The 19,329-nt window shown below is 32.6% G+C and overlaps 1 protein-coding gene across 14 annotated transcripts in view; it reads left to right on the top strand.

Moving 5' to 3' along the window:
• Positions 1–19,329, top strand: part of LOC126777874 (dihydropyrimidinase) — a 230,501-nt gene that overhangs the window by 121,800 nt on the left and 89,372 nt on the right. For 2 of the 14 annotated variants that reach the window (XM_050501151.1, XM_050501142.1), the window contains exon 14: positions 14,677–14,851. The exons of the other annotated variants lie outside the window; for them this stretch is intronic. In XM_050501151.1, the coding sequence (XP_050357108.1) occupies positions 14,677–14,756 (80 nt within the window). In that variant the 3' untranslated portion in view covers positions 14,757–14,851. Of the gene's footprint in view, positions 1–14,676; positions 14,852–19,329 lie in introns of those variants that run through there. 14 annotated transcript variants of the gene reach the window in all.

Here is a 19,329-nt window from a genome sequence, read left to right as displayed (position 1 = left end):
TCATAACAATATTTTTGATTTTATTGATTTCTTTGATAAGACACAAAAAATATCTAAAAATGACAATTGATAATACAATTTGCATATATAAAATGTGAGGTGTTTTTTTAAAGTAAAATATGCAGTGAAGAAAAATTTCATAATAAATGTGGGTTCTATCACAAATATATTATATCCAAAAGAAACTTCATACGAGTTAGTACAAATACTTGTATGGACTGACAAAACAAAATGTGCTATACATAGAGAGCTTGTATAGTGCATTTTACTCACAACGGTTATAAATGTGTAAACAACTGATAAAAATGAACCATTTTTCCCCAAATACGGGTAAATGATTTCACCTTATGTTATACTGAGTTCTATTTTTTATATAACTCATATACTTTTATGATTTTTCGCCCGCACTGAAACTTAAGTGATCTTTGTCCAACAGTGGGATATGGGCTATTATTACTACATATATAATTTAGATTTATTATTAATTTTACATCAAAGCATTTCGATTGGACGAAATATGTCTAACTCAATAATTGAATGGCATTTCTTTTTTATGTACTTTATGAGAAATTATGTAACTATATCGTCGTATATTAGAAATGCTTACTCTATGCATGTAGTTCTAGAAAATATAACTCGCGTTTATTTATTCAGTTCTCTAATCTATAGACTGATTCCGTAGACAAAATTAGATTTAGACGAACATTTTTCCACCATGGTAAAAAAATATTTTTATGTTATTAGCGTTTTAAGATGTTTAACAATATTTTGTATTGGAATTATAATTGACCAAATAGTGAATGTGGAGTTTTATAAAGTTTAAATAAATTATGAATAAAAAATGTGACAAAACTGATCCGGTTTCACTAAGAAAGAGTTATTTTTTAATAACCAGAAAGCCAACGAGCAATTTATTTTGTGTAATGGCTGACCGTGTAATACAAAGGTAAAACGAGTAAATTATTGAAGCCTCAATAGTCCGACGTATATGGGCCACTTAGAGTTTCTAAGCTTTTCTTGAAAACAGGAATTCCTGTAATAATAATATTAAAATTATTATTATTATATTAATTATTATATAATTATAATATTAAAAAAGAATAAATTTTCTTCTGCACACGAAAATCTACTTAGTAATAAGGCCAAATTAAATGAATATTATCATAAAATATATAGCAATTAAACATTGTTAATACCATTGAATATAATAAGTCTGTAAATGCCAATGTACTTGTGACGTTAACGGTAACAATGGAATGCTATCAGGAAGGCATTTATTTATAATATAGTGTCAAAAATTTATTTAAACTTTATAATTCTAGCCGAGTAGAAAAAAAAACAATTTTGTAATTTTCTAGCCAAAACATATTCTAAAATTAATATTTTATACTCATGTAGTGTCAAACTGTATTGGTCTAATATTTTACAGTTAGTTAAGATTATTAATGAAAAATAATATAGTTGGTAGCTTCAGATGTGATTGTGTTCTTCGTTTGAATGATATATTATATGCTATTATATGTTATGTTATTTTTGTATCAGATGTCACAATTATTTTTAACATTACAGTTAAATCTTTTCTGTAGAAACCTATTGTACTTATTATAATGTTATTATAAAACCTATTCGTGTGTTCCAGTTGAAAATGTTATTTGACGCTATTAATAAGTATAAATTAATTATTTTAAGATTCTTAGAATTATTAGCACTTAACATTATTTCTCTACTCTCTAACGACATACTTTGTACAAGTAACGCCATCTATTATCATCAATTGTAATTGATATTTTTAAAATACTTCCTACGAACTTTGTGTAACCAAAGATCTTAATATCTTGTATTAGACTCTACACTATTACCTTTGAATCGTTATTTATCTTTGTAATCGGCATCATATTTTATAGTGTTTTATAATTTTTGTACGTCTGTCCTTTACATTCTGCATTGTCACGAATAAACAATGTAATCTCACAAATACTTGTTTTATTTATACCTTTATTTAAAAATAAAACGAATAACATACAATACCATTATTCAACTATTTGTCTTTGTTGTTATATCAGATCAAAATAAATATTTTTTATAAATAAATAATACTACACCTGTCTTAATGAAAATAAAGTAATTTACTTATAAAATCTGTTTTATATTTATATACCGTAGTGCCGCATTAGTAGTATATTAAAATACTTAATACGTCAGTAATTCAATATAAATTCAATAAAACAAACAATTGACGGTTGATATTGTATCAGTGATTTAACGAAGTGTTTGTGTTAAAACCGTAAGCGTATGAAATACGCCACCGATTTGGAATGTATTTCACTGGTGGTAGAGCTTTGTGCAAGCTCGTCTGGGTAGGTACCACCCACTCCTCAGATATTCTACCGCAAAATAACGTCTTAGTTCCCAAGGTTGGTGGCGCATTGGCGATGCAAGCGATAGTTAACATTTCTTACGATGCCAATGTCTATGGGCGTTGATGACCACTTACTATCAGGTGGCCCATATGCTCGACCGCCTTCCTATTCTATAAAAAATAAAAATGTAGAGTTTCTTGCCAAGTAAGCCGGCAAGAAACTTAGTAGTTACTCATTTTCGTCAATCAACAATATTGTTACAATGATATAAAATAAATCGTTGAAAAACCACTTATACTTTTTATCATCTGTGAAATTTACTAATATTTATTTGAAAATACCTTTTTTAATTTAATTTTTAATAAATTGAACCTTTTTATAGAAAATATAATTGAAAAAATTCTCACTATAAATTGCTTATAAAACAAACATAAAAAAAGATTTCTGTCTGAATATTTATATAGTTTGCCGTTTTAACATTTCAGCAAGTTACGCATTTAGTTCGTTCCCGCTGCTCATAGATGGCGTTGGGTGTATTTTAAATCGCGCTATCGTTTGGTTGTTTCGGTTTAGTAGGGTGCCTGAGAGCTGTTTTTTTAACATTGACGTCTTGTCGTTATGAAACAAGATTTATCATGAAAGGGTGTTGACTGGCTAATAGTCTGGTCAAGACCCAAGAAACTAAATTAATACTATGTATGCGGTATCCCTCATGGTCGTGGATCTAAGTTATGATAATTGTTAACGATTATACGTAGCTGATAGACTTGGGACTCACGAGGTACATCGTGATACCTAGATGTCACAGTGACTGAAAAATAGGCATAAAGTAACGAGGTTTTATTTAAAACACGTTGTTTTATTTATTTAAAATACTTTATCGAATAAAATATTTAATTGGTACAAAATGCGATTTGCGAATATAATGAAGCTAAGATAATATTTAATTAAATGACCCATCGTAATTACGTAAATATTTATTTTTGAACTAACAGCGAAAACTAAGTGACTGTCACAGGTAAAAAAAGTCGCTATTGCCTAATAATATTGAATAGTTTTGTTTTTTATAAATATTTATTTTGACCTTAGTATATATCGCAGTCACAAGTATGGAAGAATTCTTGTCACTGTGACAGACTTTTTTATCTTGTATTTTTGTCCGTGATAAAACTCAACTCTTCTAACTCTACTACGCGGTTTCTCGTGGTCGTAACTTTTATGAATTGACATACATGAATAATGATTATACGAGTCTGATTTTTATAGTTTATACCGGTTAAGTTGATAATTGTTTTTTTTAAATGCTTGTATCAACTTGTTAAAATTAAAACATTATTTATTCAATAAGGATCTTACAAGCACTATTGTTCCGTTATCTTTACTTTTTGTTTATCTATTCTATTATTTTAATTAAGTTAATTGTTTATGTTTTTATTTTCATAGAAGCCTTAGTGTAGGCGATGTTATATAGACTATAAGTATATTTAAATTACTAGCTATTCGGTACTCACTGGTAGTTCCTAGGCAAACGCGGTCTACTATAAAATCTTAAATAAAATGTCTCATTATTTTGAACATATTGTACTTATCTATTCCAATCGGAGTTGGAATAAGCTATTATTTCAATACTTTAAGGGGAATCGAGTGAAAAACAAATCAATTCGTTCTGTTTGAAATCATATCACTTTTCAATCAATTAAAATGCATACCGTTTTAGTGACCGCTTTTCGATTTTTCGAGTGTAATTCAAGTAATACTTTTGTATGTACGTGTTAACATGCATTTCCCCTAAACTAAGTAATTACTATTTAAATTAGTGAAAGTATATTCATTAATTACATAGTTGGTTTTATTGTTGACCGTTAAAAACATCCGCTTTTAAATTTTAGTTGTAACAGTAAAGCAGTTAAACTTTCGTAAATAGAATGTGGTCATGAAACTACGTGAGGCGTTCTAGAATATTCCGTTTATTTTAAGTTTGGAATGTCATAATATATTGTGGACTAGCTATGAGTGAAACATATAAAACAAATACAAAATAAATATCAAAGATTTGGGCTTCAATTTCTCTAAATATCAATATAAAAATGATTAATCTATTATCGAGAACACTGAGCGAGTCAATTATTACATGGTTTAAAGATTACATAAATTAGAATTCCAATATTTCCAGAGCAGGGAATAGATAATGCTTAAAATGCCTATGGCTCACTGACCACTTATCGCTACCTCTTTACTTACCATCTTAAAATTTTCCTTCAGGTGTGCTGTGACTACGCTCTCCACGTCGGTGTCACCTGGTGGTCGCCATCGGTGAAGAAAGAAATGCAGCAGCTGGTTGCGGAGCATGGCATCAACTCGTTCAAGATGTTTATGGCTTACAAGGATGCCTGGATGCTGAATGATTACGAGCTCTGCCAGGTCATGGAGACCTGTGTCGAATTGAAGGCGTTGCCTCTAGTGAGTACAAATTAAGATGTTATGTTTGATAGTACGGTACAGTACAGTAACAGCTTGTTAATCTCCCACTGCTGGGCTAAGGCCTCCTCTCCCTTTTGAGGAGAAGGTTTGGAGCTTATTCCACCACGCTTCTCCAATGCGAGTTGGTAGATGACACATGTGCAGAATTTCAATGAAATTAAACACATGCAGGTTTTCTCACGATGTTTACCTTCACCGTCAGGCACGAGATGAATTATAAACACAAATTAAGCACATAAACATTCAGTGGTGCTTGCCCGGGCTTGAACCCATGATCATCGGTTAAGATTCACGCGTTGTTTCGTGTGATAACTATAGCCAAATTGTATTTGAGTTGGGAATTAACTAAAATATATTTATTCATAAAGTTGCACAAAAATCTTCTTGTCTAAAATTATTGGTTACTTTTTAAGGAATCTTCTTAAAATATATATATATTCTCTCAGATTAGAACAGGCTGTATAGTTCACGGTAGCATGCGAAAGCGATCCCGTGGCGCTTCTTTTTAAGAGGGAAAGGGTACTGCTGGTTTTTTAGTGAGTATTCCGATGTTCGGGGCGCACTCGGCGCTTTATACACCGGCAAGCCCCACATCATCCCCCCCACCACTGTACCCGTGGAGGAAACGTGTACCACTTTTTTTTCAGTGTTAAAAAAAGGCTATAGTTAAGTTAACATAACACGAGTATAATGCCCATATATTCGCATGAAAATCTTTCATAGGGCATTTTATTAATGTGATTTTCTAAACTTAAAATGCATTATTAAATCATAAAGTCATTTAATTTTTATCATAATATCATCATTACATTGCGTTTAAAATACTCTGTATAAAAATCGACGTCATAATTGCAGATTCACGCTGAAAACGGCAGTATAATAGCTCGCAATACTGAGAAGCTGCTGGCTGCGGGAGTGACCGGCCCCGAGGGTCATGCGTTGTCCAGGGACGAGGAAGTTGAGGCTGAGGCTGTCAACAGAGCTTGTGTCATCGCTAACCAGGTAAAAATATTAATATATACATACAAATACCACTCATGGTTAGAACAGAAACCTGTGTACCTGCTATAACACGCACTTGTGCATTCTTTTTGTTCTGGTCGAGTCTGCCAACCCATTGCATTATGAGAGTAAGAAAATAAAGAGTGAACCTGTGTTTATCATACACGTACTTGTACGCATTATAATATGTCCTGCGCAGTTGGCCATACTATTTGAGTCAGTACATTATCATTTGTTGTGTAAAACGGTAACAGCCCGCTAATGTCCCACTGCTGGGCTAAGGCCTCCTCTCCCTTTTGAGGAGAAGGTTTGGAGCTTATTTCACCACGCTGCTCCAATGCGGGTTGGTAGAATACACATGTGGCATTATTTCAATGAAATTAGACACATGCAGGTTTCTTCACGATGTTTTACTTCACCGTCAGTGGTGAAGGAATTTTGTTATAGATTTAGGCAAGAATTGATGTTTACTAAAAAGATTAGAAACCAATTTTATTGTGAGGTATATCATTCAAAAGACAACACAATAAAATATTACAGTCAGCAAAACAACGTATGTCTCAAAATCTAAATTTTCTGTATTTTTCAGATGAACTCTCCGCTCTACATAGTACATATGATGTCAAAAAGCGCTGTCCAAGCTCTCCGTCTCGCTAGGACTCGGCAGAAGCAGCCGTTGATCGGTGAAACCCTGGCCGCTACCATTGGTACTGATGGTATGTACACCACAAAGTTATTATCAAAAAATCTTAAGGAGTAGAAGGGTCCTTAGCTTTTAAAATAACTTTTTTTTGTTATAAATCGTATGTAGATATTTTTTATCTGTTATAATAGCTTAGACACATTAGCGGTCTTACTTATATAGCGGATATTTAGTCCCAGTGATTTCTCTCTTTCTCTCATCATTGATTTGACATTTGAAAGAATAAAACAGCATCGTTTAACTAATCACACCCCTAAACAATATTAATTTATAGCTAAATCCGTAATTGTATTCAATCATTTTGTTAAATAATTGTTTAGGTTTCTTTATCATATAAACAAGATTAACACGGTTATAAAAAAAATACCGAAAGAATCATTTTTCCATTCATCATTCGACTCATTGTTTTCATTCATTTCAAATATAAATGTTATCATTAAATTATAAAACTTAGTTTTATACTTGGTATTTGCCTGCTTGTCGAATATCGAAACTAATTGAACTATTTTCGTTAACTCATTTAATTGGTAGTTTGGTTCTTTTGTTGTATATTATGGAGTAAGTTACGAAAACCCCCTCAAAGAATGAAAGCATTGTCATAAAAATAGATACGGTTAATCTGGTGACTGGGTTGAACTTTATGTAAACAAACTCTACATATGTATTGTTTGAAGGGCGAGTGAGCCAGTGTAATTACAGACACAGGGGACATAACATCTTAGTTCCCAAGGTTGGGGGCGCATCGGTGATGTAAGCGATGGTTAACATTTCTTACAATGTCAATGTCTATGGGCGTCGGGAACCACTTACCATCAGGTGGCCCATATGCTCGTCCGCCTTCCCATTCTATAAAAAAGGTGCGTTAGTATAATGTACGTGTCGTACCGCAGGCTCCCACTACTGTGCTGTCGCCGCCGCTGCGCGCGCGGGACACGCCCGCCGCCATCGTCGACGCGCTCGCGCAGTCTGTATACGTGTACCGCCACACAACATGATGCACTACACGCCACACCACGATACACTAAATTCAACCATACAACGTTACACCTCACCACACCAAGCTGTAGCCGATATTTGATATCAGTGTAAACAGTACGACAATAGACAACACCATATCACTACACCACACAAAAATACACTCGCAACATACTCATACTCAATATATTACACCACCTACATTATATTACAAAAGTGTATACAGACATAAAACATAACAAAACCATATCGAATTTATAATGTCACGTCGATTATTATAATTATATTTTAATATTTATATTCCAGTGACGATTTGGAAATAATAGCCAGCGACAACTGCACTTTCCACGAGAAGGACAAGGAGCTCGGGAAAGGCAACTTTAGCAAGATACCCAATGGTGTTAATGGTGTTGAAGATCGTATGGCTATACTCTGGCAGAAGGCGGTTAACACAGGTATTATATGTTTCGTCACGGTAGGATGCGTAAGCGATCCCGTGGCGCTCCTCGTTAAGACGGAAAGGCTACCGCTGGTTTTTTAGTGGGTATTCCGATGTTCGGGGCGCAATCGGCGCCTAGGACACCAGCGAGCCCCACATACCCCCAACTGTTCCCGTGGGGGAAACGCGTAACGCATTTTTCTAGCGTCATACCTTATAAGCTCTGAAACAAACACACAAAAAATAAATCGAAAAAGACGTGCTCGGTTCACTCGAATTCACTTTTATGTAATTTGTTAAAGGTCTCAGAAAACTCCCATTTGGCACAAATACAATCAACAGTTAATCTAAATTTTTTAAGGAGTTTGGTCACATAGTGATCATCCTGTAGGAGCTTAAAAATACAGAATTATAAGCTATATAATGGAGTTTCTGCGGTTTAATCCTATTATAAGAAGTTTATACAGCATTATTGCTTTTTCGGACTCCGGAAATTCAAGAATGCTGTTCCAGACCCCTGTATTCTAGGGATTAACATCGTTATTATAAAAAATTCAGGCGTTCAGCTTCGTTTCGGACACACACAGCCAGTAACAATTAACAGTTACGAACAGACATATAGCTGCCATAGAGATAATATGTATTAATATATTTCAATATAGAAGCGTTTTGATTGTCAAAAAAACTATCACCGGTTTCTTTCATTATTATTTCAGATGCTTAGTGTCATTTTTGCATGTCGTGGTTACTTCTAAGTATTTCAACTTTTATCCTTAGATCTATTATAATAATAATAATATCTTGGGACATTATTCTCATACGGCCCTCTGATCCCAAACTAAGCAGAGCTTGTACTATGGAAACCAGACAACTGATATACTACATATACTATTTTTCTTTAGTAAATACATACTTATATAGATAATTAAACCTAGACTCAGGACAAACAGACATGTTCATGCACACAAATATCTGTCCTGGGTGGGAATCGAAGTTACAACCTTCGGCGTGAAAGGCAAAGACAAGCATCCACCAACCACGCCAACCGGCTCGTCATTTTTAATGCTTAGTGTCATTTTTGCATGTCGTAGTTACCTATAAATATGGCAACTTTTACCCTTAGACCTACTAATTTGTTAACTTTTAATTTACTTAATACTACTTAATTTTTATTACTTAAACTTACAGTAATCATGTTGTCAAGATGGTAATTCTAAATAAGTAAATAAAAAAATAAAAGACCTCAGAGGATCAGTGAAAGAAACTTAATGGGTAGTCTGGCTTACATTAAGCTCGTCTGGGTAGGTACCACCCACTCATCAGATATTCTACCGCAAAACAGCAGTACTTGATATTGTTGTGTTCCGGTTTGAAGGGTGAGTGAGCCAGTGTACTAAAAGCATCTCAGCTCCCAAGATCGGGGGCACATCGGCAATGTAAGGAATGCTTATTATTTCTTACATCGCCAAGTCCATGCGTGGTGCGGTGAGCCACTGCTCGTCCGCCTATAACAGAAGGTCGACTTACCGCGTGTACGCGCAGTCGCCATGAACCCGTGCCGCTTCGTGTCGGTGAGCAGCGCGGCGGCGGCGCGCGTGTTCCACCTGTGGCCGCGCAAGGGCCGCGTGGCCGAGGGCGCCGACGCCGACCTGGCGCTGTGGGACCCGCGCCGCGAGCGTACCGTCTCCGCGCACACGCACCACCACGCCGTCGACTTCAACATATTCGAGGTACTGCCCGCCCCCCTATTGCAAATGGTCATTAATGTACGCATATTTGTAACGTACGAACCATTCAGATAGTAGATTTGATCAAAATACCAGCATGTTAATGTCCCACTGCTGGGCTGAGGCCTCCTCTCCCTTTTGAGGAGAAGGTTTGGAGCTTATTCCACTACGCTGCTCCAATGCTGGTTGGAGTAAGCCCCAAGCCTCCAAATTTGATCACAACTGTAATATCCCTTATACAATCCAATCGAAAAAGGAGTAGAGATGAGCTCTAGAATTACATATTCCATGGGATTTGCTCCTAGCTAATAGTACTTGATTAAAACACTTTTATTTATAATCCAAACACTATTTCACTTCACTATCACCACCTTAATTTTACTTCCAAAGTTTCTATAGCAATTTCGCCGACATTTAAAACTATTTTATCACTAATCGAAAATGTCGAAAGTTATTTATTTGTCTGTACCCCTATTGTTGTTGGAAAAAGCTATCAAATCTATGGCGATAAACGTAGCATGGCATCCCGAAACAGTCATGTTATATATAATATTGTTATTACAATAACATTACTTTTGTGTTATGATATTGAATATTCCTGTCATACTGCCATAACAGTAAAAATCTATCTTTTCAGGGTCAGCACGTAATTGGTAGTCCCCAATACGTTATCGTCAATGGTCGCGTTTGTCTCGATGACGGCGAACTACGATTCGTCGAAGGTAACAAAATATTCATTACTAGTTTTCGCCCTCGAGTTTGAGGACAGGAGTTAGGTATAAGAAATAGCCCCTGGGGCTCAAACTTGCTTCATGTCATTTTATCACTTGTAAACGATAAAGTGTAATATAATTTTTTTTTTTTTTATAGAATAGGAAGGCGGACGAGCATATGGGCCACCTGATGGTAAGTGGTCACCAACGCTCTTAGACATTAGCATTGTAAGAAATGTCAACCATCGCTTACATATCCAATGCGCCACCAACCTTGGGAACTAAGATTTTATGTCCCTTGTGCCTGTAATTACACTGGCTCACTCACCCTTCAAACCGGAACACAACAATATCAAGTATTGCTGTTTTGCGGTAGAATATCTGATGAGTGGGTGGTACCTACCCAGACGAGCTTGCACAAAGCCCTACCACCAGTATTAGTAATTTCGATTAGGAAAATAGTTTGAAATAAAATGTGGGGTATGTTTCTTTATCTCAGGATTCGGAAAGTTCCTGAACACTCCGCCGGACTCTCTGACGGTGTACGGCGCGCGTAACGAGCAGCAGGCGATCGACGTGTCGAACGGGGGCCGGGAATCCCCGAGGGCCTCTTCCGCCTACACCAATGAGCCCCACCGGTGAGCTCACCCATCACTTAAACATAAGAGGTTTAAGAATTTATTCTCAAAAAAAAAAAAGATTCACTTACATGAGAACAGTATGATAAATGTAAAGATGACAAAAAATATATTCGCCTTATAGATACTTAGTTAACGGAATGTAATATAGTAAAATAGATGTGTGTATTTTAATCGGTACAAAAGTGGGTATTCTCTAAAATATATTTTGAGAGTTGAGACTTGAACCCGTTAACTGAGCTTACATTTTTTATATAAGATGGTAATTTGTTATATAGTTGTGCTCCATCGAAAGTTATATTTTTTTTTTCAAATTTGGTTCTAATTTTTGGGAGTACTAATAAGCTTGGTCTACGGGTGCTACGTTTATTGCTTTGTTTTATAAATGACAATTCTGAATGTATCGATTTATTAATAATTTTTCTAATGAGAATACAAGAATTATATACATAAAGTTGTCGTAAGTTCATAATATTTGTTTCTTTGTAAAGTTTAGTTGTTGATGTCAAAGGTGGATATCTAAAAAGTATTTTAATAATTTTATTTTGTTTTCTTTGTAGTTCTTGCAGTTTTGTTTTTCCAGTATTACCCCATATTTCTATTAAATACAATAAATGCGATTTTACTAGCGAATTGTAGATGTTATACTTTATTTTTTTAGGTAAGCATTTTGAAATATTTGTTAATGACCCAATTAAAGAGGAAAGTTTTTTATTAATGTAATCTACTTGATATTTGAAAGTTAAGTGATTGTCTATTCGTAACCCTAAATATTTTTCACAGTTTTTCTGCTCAATTGGAAAATTGTCAATAGTTAATGGAACATGCGGTGCAATCCTTTTATTTTTAGTTTTGAATACAATGTAACAAGTTTTGGAAACGTTAATAGTTAAAAGATTTTGATTGAACCATTTATGCAAAACATCTAAATCACGTTGAGCTTGAGAAATTATATCATTTATGTTATTACCGAAATAGAATAAACAGGTGTCATCTGCATACAAAGTCAGGTGACCATTTAGTTTCAAAGTTACAATATCGTTTACATAAATTAAAAAGAGAAGTGGTCCCAAAATTGAGCCCTGTGGAACACCACAGGTGACAGGCAAAGCACTACTTTGTATATCACCAATTTTGACGATTTGCAATCTGTTTGTTAGGTACGATTTTAACATTTCTAGTACAGTACCTTTGATACCTATGTTTTGAAGTTTATGTAATAAGATTTTATGACTTACGGTGTCAAAGGCTTTTTTTAAGTCGATAAATACGCCCAGAGCTATGTTCTTTCTATCTAGGTTCTGTCTTATTTTTGTTACTAGATCTACAGTTGCAGCAGTGGTGTTACTTCTAGCTCTAAAGCCGTATTGTCGTTCAGTAATGAAATCAAAAGAGTCCAAATACGTTATTAAGCGGTTGTGAATTAATTTTTCTAAGATTTTTGAGAGAACAGGTAGCACAGATATTGGACGATAATTTTCTGGGTTTGTTAAAGATCCAGATTTGTGTATAGGTGTTATTTTTGCGACCTTTAATGAGTCTGGGAATAGTCCCTCGGACATAAGCTTGTTAAAACAGCGTGCCAGACATTTTGATATTAAATTACATAAACATTTCAATACTTTTGTGCTAATCTTATCTATACCACTACTTGCATTCGAATCAAGATCCCCTATCAGTCTTTCAATCTCACAAAAGCTACACGGTTTGAATGTTACAAGTTCATGTTCATTGATTGTATTAATTGTGTGTATCCTACACACACGCTGTGGTGTCGTGTTGGTATTCTTTTTGCTAAGAGGAAACCTATTGTTGCGAAATATTTGTTAAATACGTTACAAATATCGTTTATATCAGAAATTATTTTTGATTCTACTATTATTTTAGAGGGAGCACAACTTTGACTTATTTTATTACTACATAATTTATTAACTAAGGTCCAAATTTTATTAGGATTCTTTGCGTTGTTTGTAAATAGTTTGTAATAGTATGTATCTTTTGTATTTTGTATCAACGTACCTATTTCATTTCTCTTTGAATAAAATTGATTTTTTACATACTCATTGTCGAGATTGTTTTTATATTGCGTCCATAAAAAGTTCCTCTGACTTATTCCATCGACGATATCTTTGCTTATCCAATCATCTCTTATGTGGTTTAAAATTTTGGTTTTTCTTTCTTTACAGTCCATAACATATTGTTTTATTATATTTTCAAGCTCTGTATAGTTCTCAATTGAGTTAATCAATTGCGAGGACTCTAGGGAACTGTACAACTTTGTGTAATCTATAGCTTCATAAGTGGTTCGTATTCTTTTTGGAGCTTTGAATTTATTCAATTGAACATATATGTTTTTGTGATCTGATAATGATGAGTTAATAATGAAATTATTCGTGCTTAAATTTGTACTTACGTGGTCTATAATTGATTTTTTTGTAGTTGAGTCTCTTGTGCAGTGTAATTCATTAATTTTGTTCAGCAGCCAAAAACATAAGCGTTGATTAAACCTGATCCGTTTGATTTTTAGATTTACAATGAACCATATTTAAACCATAATTTGGTTTTATATTTGATATGTTCTATGAACAGTCCTACAGATTATTATATTCGATTATCTTAATACTTTATCTTCATTTTATGACACGTATTGACCTTGTTACAACCAAAATATATCCAGCGATAACATTTATATAAAAGATTCAATTAAACACTAATTTAAAATTTAATTTCTCTTTTATTCCTTTTCAGCTAAACTTTAAAAATTCCGTAGTTGAAATATTTACTATTTACTCTTTCATACTTTATAGAACTGAGGATATCCAACAAGCAAATGGAGGGTCTGTCGGTGTCCGGCTGCAGCACTCCCACCGGACGAAAGATGCGAGAGCCTGGACAGCGAGACTTGCAAAACTCCACCTTCTCTATCAGCAGTGAGTGACTCTTATATTTTAGAACAGTAGATTAATCTTGCATTTTTAATGATGAAGAATTATGATGAGCAAGACAACAAATACTTAACTGTTAATACTTAATGATTTGATGTCTGGAATCGGTTATAAAAAGTTCTACGATCGAACTTAAAATATTTTAAACTTTCTTCTATTACTTTTCTTTCAAAATTATTGTTCAATTACATCAAAAAAGAAAACTTGGTCCTTCGAGCCGGATGTGTAGAAGATTTTTTTTAAGATAATAGATATTATCTTATCTATCATTACTACTCTGTGCTGATATTGTCAAAGTATCATAAGTAGTATTTTCTAAATTTTTTATATTTAACACACATAATGCTTTGCTATCATATTATTGCTCACCTTGACACATAGACACGTGCACTGTAAGAAGTATATTACACCGTATTGCGCCTGTAAATACACCGTTGTAAAGCTGGACATAATGATACAAATTACTGTTTGTCGAGAATAATTGATGAGTGTGTAGTTCCGGTGCAGAAAAAGATAGCTTTATTTATTTATAATCTGTTATGAGAAAGACGATTAGAGATTAATACAACGTGTTCTGAAATTGTTATAAAAGAAAACAATTTTTATTTTGCTTAAGCAAATAAAGCTAAGTTTGTTTTTATTAAAGATCTACTCTCTGTAATAAATAACTCTATATTAATTTCAATTTCACAGAGGAACTTGAAGGTTTGGACACGAAAACATCAGTGCGTGTCCGAAACCCTCCGGGCGGGAAATCATCCGGCCTCTGGTAAACAGATAGAAACCGGTTACATCCGGAACTGAAGATTGCTTTGCAGCGGCGCTAGTTATGCTTGTTTGTGGAAAAATAAAATAAATAAAAATTAAGGTGATTGTAATGTAACCGTTATAATTACATTTGACTGTATTCGTTAATGACTATATTTTATATAGAAGCATACATATGTTATGAATCTACCATACCTATATATCGAACCAGTTTGTAAACATATTTATGATAAACAGGATAATTGTGAATAATTTCACTTTTCTATAATACAAACCGTTTTACTCATAAACATTTTTTAAACAACATAGTACTAACATACTGAAAATGACGAAATTGCCCCTAAAAGCTTTGAAAAAGTGTATTTTGAATTAAATTATATAATATAATAAATAAAATTGACCGTTTTTAATACCACAATCTTATGATATTGTTTAATAAACTTTATGAATAAAGGAGTTTATAAGAAAAGTAATATTTATTTGACATATAATTGAAAACCAACGCATATGGTTTTTACTAGTAAGGAATTTTGTTCCGTTATTGTTATTGGACTTTATTTTTATTTTTTCACAAATAAAGCGCATTTGTGTTTGAGCTTGGAGCGTTCAGGAACCAATCTACGTTATCTTATATATGCTATAATCACATAATTTAACATAAGATCGGTTTATTTATATCGAAGTATATATTATTTTGCTTTTTAAATACAATTTTTAAGTTGTTTATAAGATTTCATACAAAAATCTTTCATAACAATATTTTTGATTTTATTGATTAGATAAGACACAAAAAATATCTAAAAATGACAATTGATAATACAAATTGCATATATAAAATGTGAGGTTTTTTTTAAAGTAAAATATGCAGTGAAGAAAAATTTTATAATAAATGTGGGTTCTATCACAAATATATTATATCCAAAAGAAACTTCATACGAGTTAGTACAAATACTTGTATGGACTGACAAAACAAAATGTGCTATACTTAGAGAGCTTGTATAGTGCATTTTACTCACAACGGTTATAAATGTGTAAACAACTGATAAAAATGAACCATTTTTCCCCAAATACGGGTAAATGATTTCACCTTATGTTATACTGAGTTCTATTTTTTATATAACTCATATACTTTTATGATTTTTCGCCCGCACTGAAACTTAAGTGATCTTTGTCCAACAGTGGGATATGGGCTATTATTACTACATATATAATTTAGATTTATTATTAATTTTACATCAAAGCATTTCGATTGGACGAAATATGTCTAACTCAATAATTGAATGGCATTTCTTTTTTATGTACTTTATGAGAAATTATGTAACTATATCGTCGTATATTAGAAATGCTTACTCTATGCATGTAGTTCTAGAAAATATAACTCGCGTTTATTTATTCAGTTCTCTAATCTATAGACTGATTCCATAGACAAAATTAGATTTAGACGAACGTTTTTACACCATGGTAAAAAAATATTTTTATGTTATTAGCGTTTTAAGATGTTTAACAATATTTTGTATTGGAATTATAATTGACCAAATAGTGAATGTGGAGTTTTATAAAGTTTAAATAAATTATGAATAAAAAATGTGACAAAACTGATCCGGTTTCACTAAGAACTTTTTGGAGAGTTATTTTTTAATAACCAGAAAGCCAACGAGCAATTTATTTTGTGTAATGGCTGACCGTGTAATACAAAGGTAAAACGAGTAAATTATTGAAGCCTCAATAGTCCGACGTATATGGGCCACTTAGAGTTTCTAAGCTTTTCTTGAAAACAGGAATTGCCAATATTAAAAAAGAATAAATTTTCTTCTGCACACGAAAATCTACTTAGTAATAAGGCCAAATTAAATGAATATTATCATAAAATATATAGCAATTAAACATTGTTAATACCATTGAATATAATAAGTCTGTAAATGCCAATGTACTTGTGACGTTAACGGTAACAATGGAATGCTATCAGGAAGGCATTTATTTATAATATAGTGTCAAAAATTTATTTAAACTTTATAATTCTAGCCGAGTAGAAAAAAAAAACAATTTTGTAATTTTCTAGCCAAAACATATTCTGAAATTAAAATTTTATACTCATGTAGTGTCAAACTGTATTGGTCTAATATTTTACAGTTAGTTAAGATTATTAATGAAAAATAATATAGTTGGTAGCTTCAGATGTGATTGTGTTCTTCGTTTGAATGATATATTATATGCTATTATATGTTATGTTATTTTTGTATCAGATGTCACAATTATTTTTAACATTACAGTTAAATCTTTTCTGTAGAAACCTATTGTACTTATTATAATGTTATTATAAAACCTATTCGTGTGTTCCAGTTGAAAATGTTATTTGACGCTATTAATAAGTATAAATTAATTATTTTAAGATTCTTAGAATTATTAGCACTTAACATTATTTCTCTACTCTCTAACGACATACTTTGTACAAGTAACGCCATCTATTATCATCAATTGTAATTGATATTTTTAAAATACTTCCTACGAACTTTGTGTAACCAAAGATCTTATATCTTGTATTAGACTCTACACTATTACCTTTGAATCGTTATTTATCTTTGTAATCGGCATCATATTTTATAGTGTTTTATAATTTTTGTACGTCTGTCCTTTACATTCTGCATTGTCACGAATAAACAATGTAATCTCACAAATACTTGTTTTATTTATACCTTTATTTAAAAATAAAACGAATAACATACAATACCATTATTCAACTATTTGTCTTTGTTTTTAGATCAGATCAAAATAAATATTTTTTATAAATAAATAATACTACACCTGTCTTAATGAAAATAAAGTAATTTACTTATAAAATCTGTTTTATATATATATACCGTAGTGCCGCATTAGTAGTATATTAAAATACTTAATACGACAGTAATTCAATATAAATTCAATAAAACAAACAATTGACGGTTGATATTGTATCAGTGATTTAACGAAGTGTTTGTGTTAAAACCGTAAGCGTATGAAATACGCCACCGATTCGGAATGTATTTCACTGGTGGTAGAGCCTTGTGCAAGCTCGTCTGGGTAGGTACCACCCACTCCTCAGATATTCTGCCGCAAAATAACATCTTAGTTCCCAAGGTTGGTGGCGCATTGGCGATGTAAGCGATGGTTAACATTTCTTACGATGCCAATGTCTGTGGGCGTTGATGACCACTTACTATCAGGTGGCCCATATGCTCGACCGCCTTCCTATTCTATAAAAAATAAAAATGTAGAGTTTCTTGCCAAGTAAGCCGGCAAGAAACTTAGTAGCTACTGATTTTCGTCAATCAACAATATTGTTACAATGATATAAAATAAATCTTTGAAAAACCACTTATACTTTTTATCATCTGTGAAATTTACTAATATTTATTTGAAAATACCTTTTTTAATTAAATTTTTAATAAATTGAACCTTTTTATAGAAAATATAAGTGAAAAAATTCTCACTATAAATTGCTTATAAAACAAACATAAAAAAAGATTTCTGTCTGAATATTTATATAGTTTGCCGTTTTAACATTTCAGCAAGTTACGCATTTAGTTCGTTCCCGCAGCTCATAGATGGCGTTGGGTGTATTTTAAATCGCGCTATCGTTTGGTTGTTTCGGTTTAGTAGGGTGCCTGAGAGCTGTTATTTTAGTATTGACGTCTTGTCGTTATGAAACAAGATTTATCTTGAAAGGGTGTTGACTGGCTAATAGTCTGGTCAAGACCCATATTTAAAATACTTTATCGAATAAATCTTTTAATTGGTACAAAATGCGATTTGCGAATATAATGAAGTTAAGATAATATTTAATTAAATGACCCATCGTAATTACGTAAATATTTATTTTTGAACTAACAGCGAAAATCTGTCACGGGTAAAAAAAGTCGCTATTGCCTAATAATATTAAATAATTTTGTTTTTTATGAATATTTATTTTGACCGTAGCGATATATATCGCAGTCACAAGTATGGAAGAATTCTTGTCACTGTGACAGACTTTTTTATCTAGTATTTTTGTCTGTGATAAAACTCAACTCTTCTAACTCTACTACGCGGTTTCTCGTGGTCGTAACTTTTATGAATTGAACATACATGAATAATGATTATACGAGTCTGATTTTTATAGTTTATACCGGTTAAGTTGATAATTGTTTTTTTTTAAATGCTTGTATCAACTTGTTAAAATTAAAACATTATTTATTCAATGAGGATCTTAGAAGCACTATTGTTCCGTTATCTTTACTTTTTGTTTATCTATTCTATTATTTTAATTAAGTTAATTGTTTATGTTTTTATTTCCATAGAAGCCTTAGTGTAGGCGATGTTATATAGACTATAAGTATATTTAAATTACTAGCTATTCGGTACTCACTGGTAGTTCCTAGGCAAACGCGGTCTACTATAAAATCTTAAATAAAATGTCTCATTATTTTGAACATATTATACTTATCTATTCCAATCGGAGTAGGAATAAGCTATTATTTCAATACTTTAAGGGGAATCGAGTGAAAAACAAATCAATTCGTTCTGTATGAAATCACTTTTCACTCAATTAAAATGCATACCGTT

Source organism: Nymphalis io, chromosome 24, assembly GCF_905147045.1.
Source record: "Nymphalis io chromosome 24, ilAglIoxx1.1, whole genome shotgun sequence".
NCBI lineage: Eukaryota > Metazoa > Arthropoda > Insecta > Lepidoptera > Nymphalidae > Nymphalis > Nymphalis io.
This window is presented reverse-complemented; position numbering and strand designations above follow the sequence as displayed.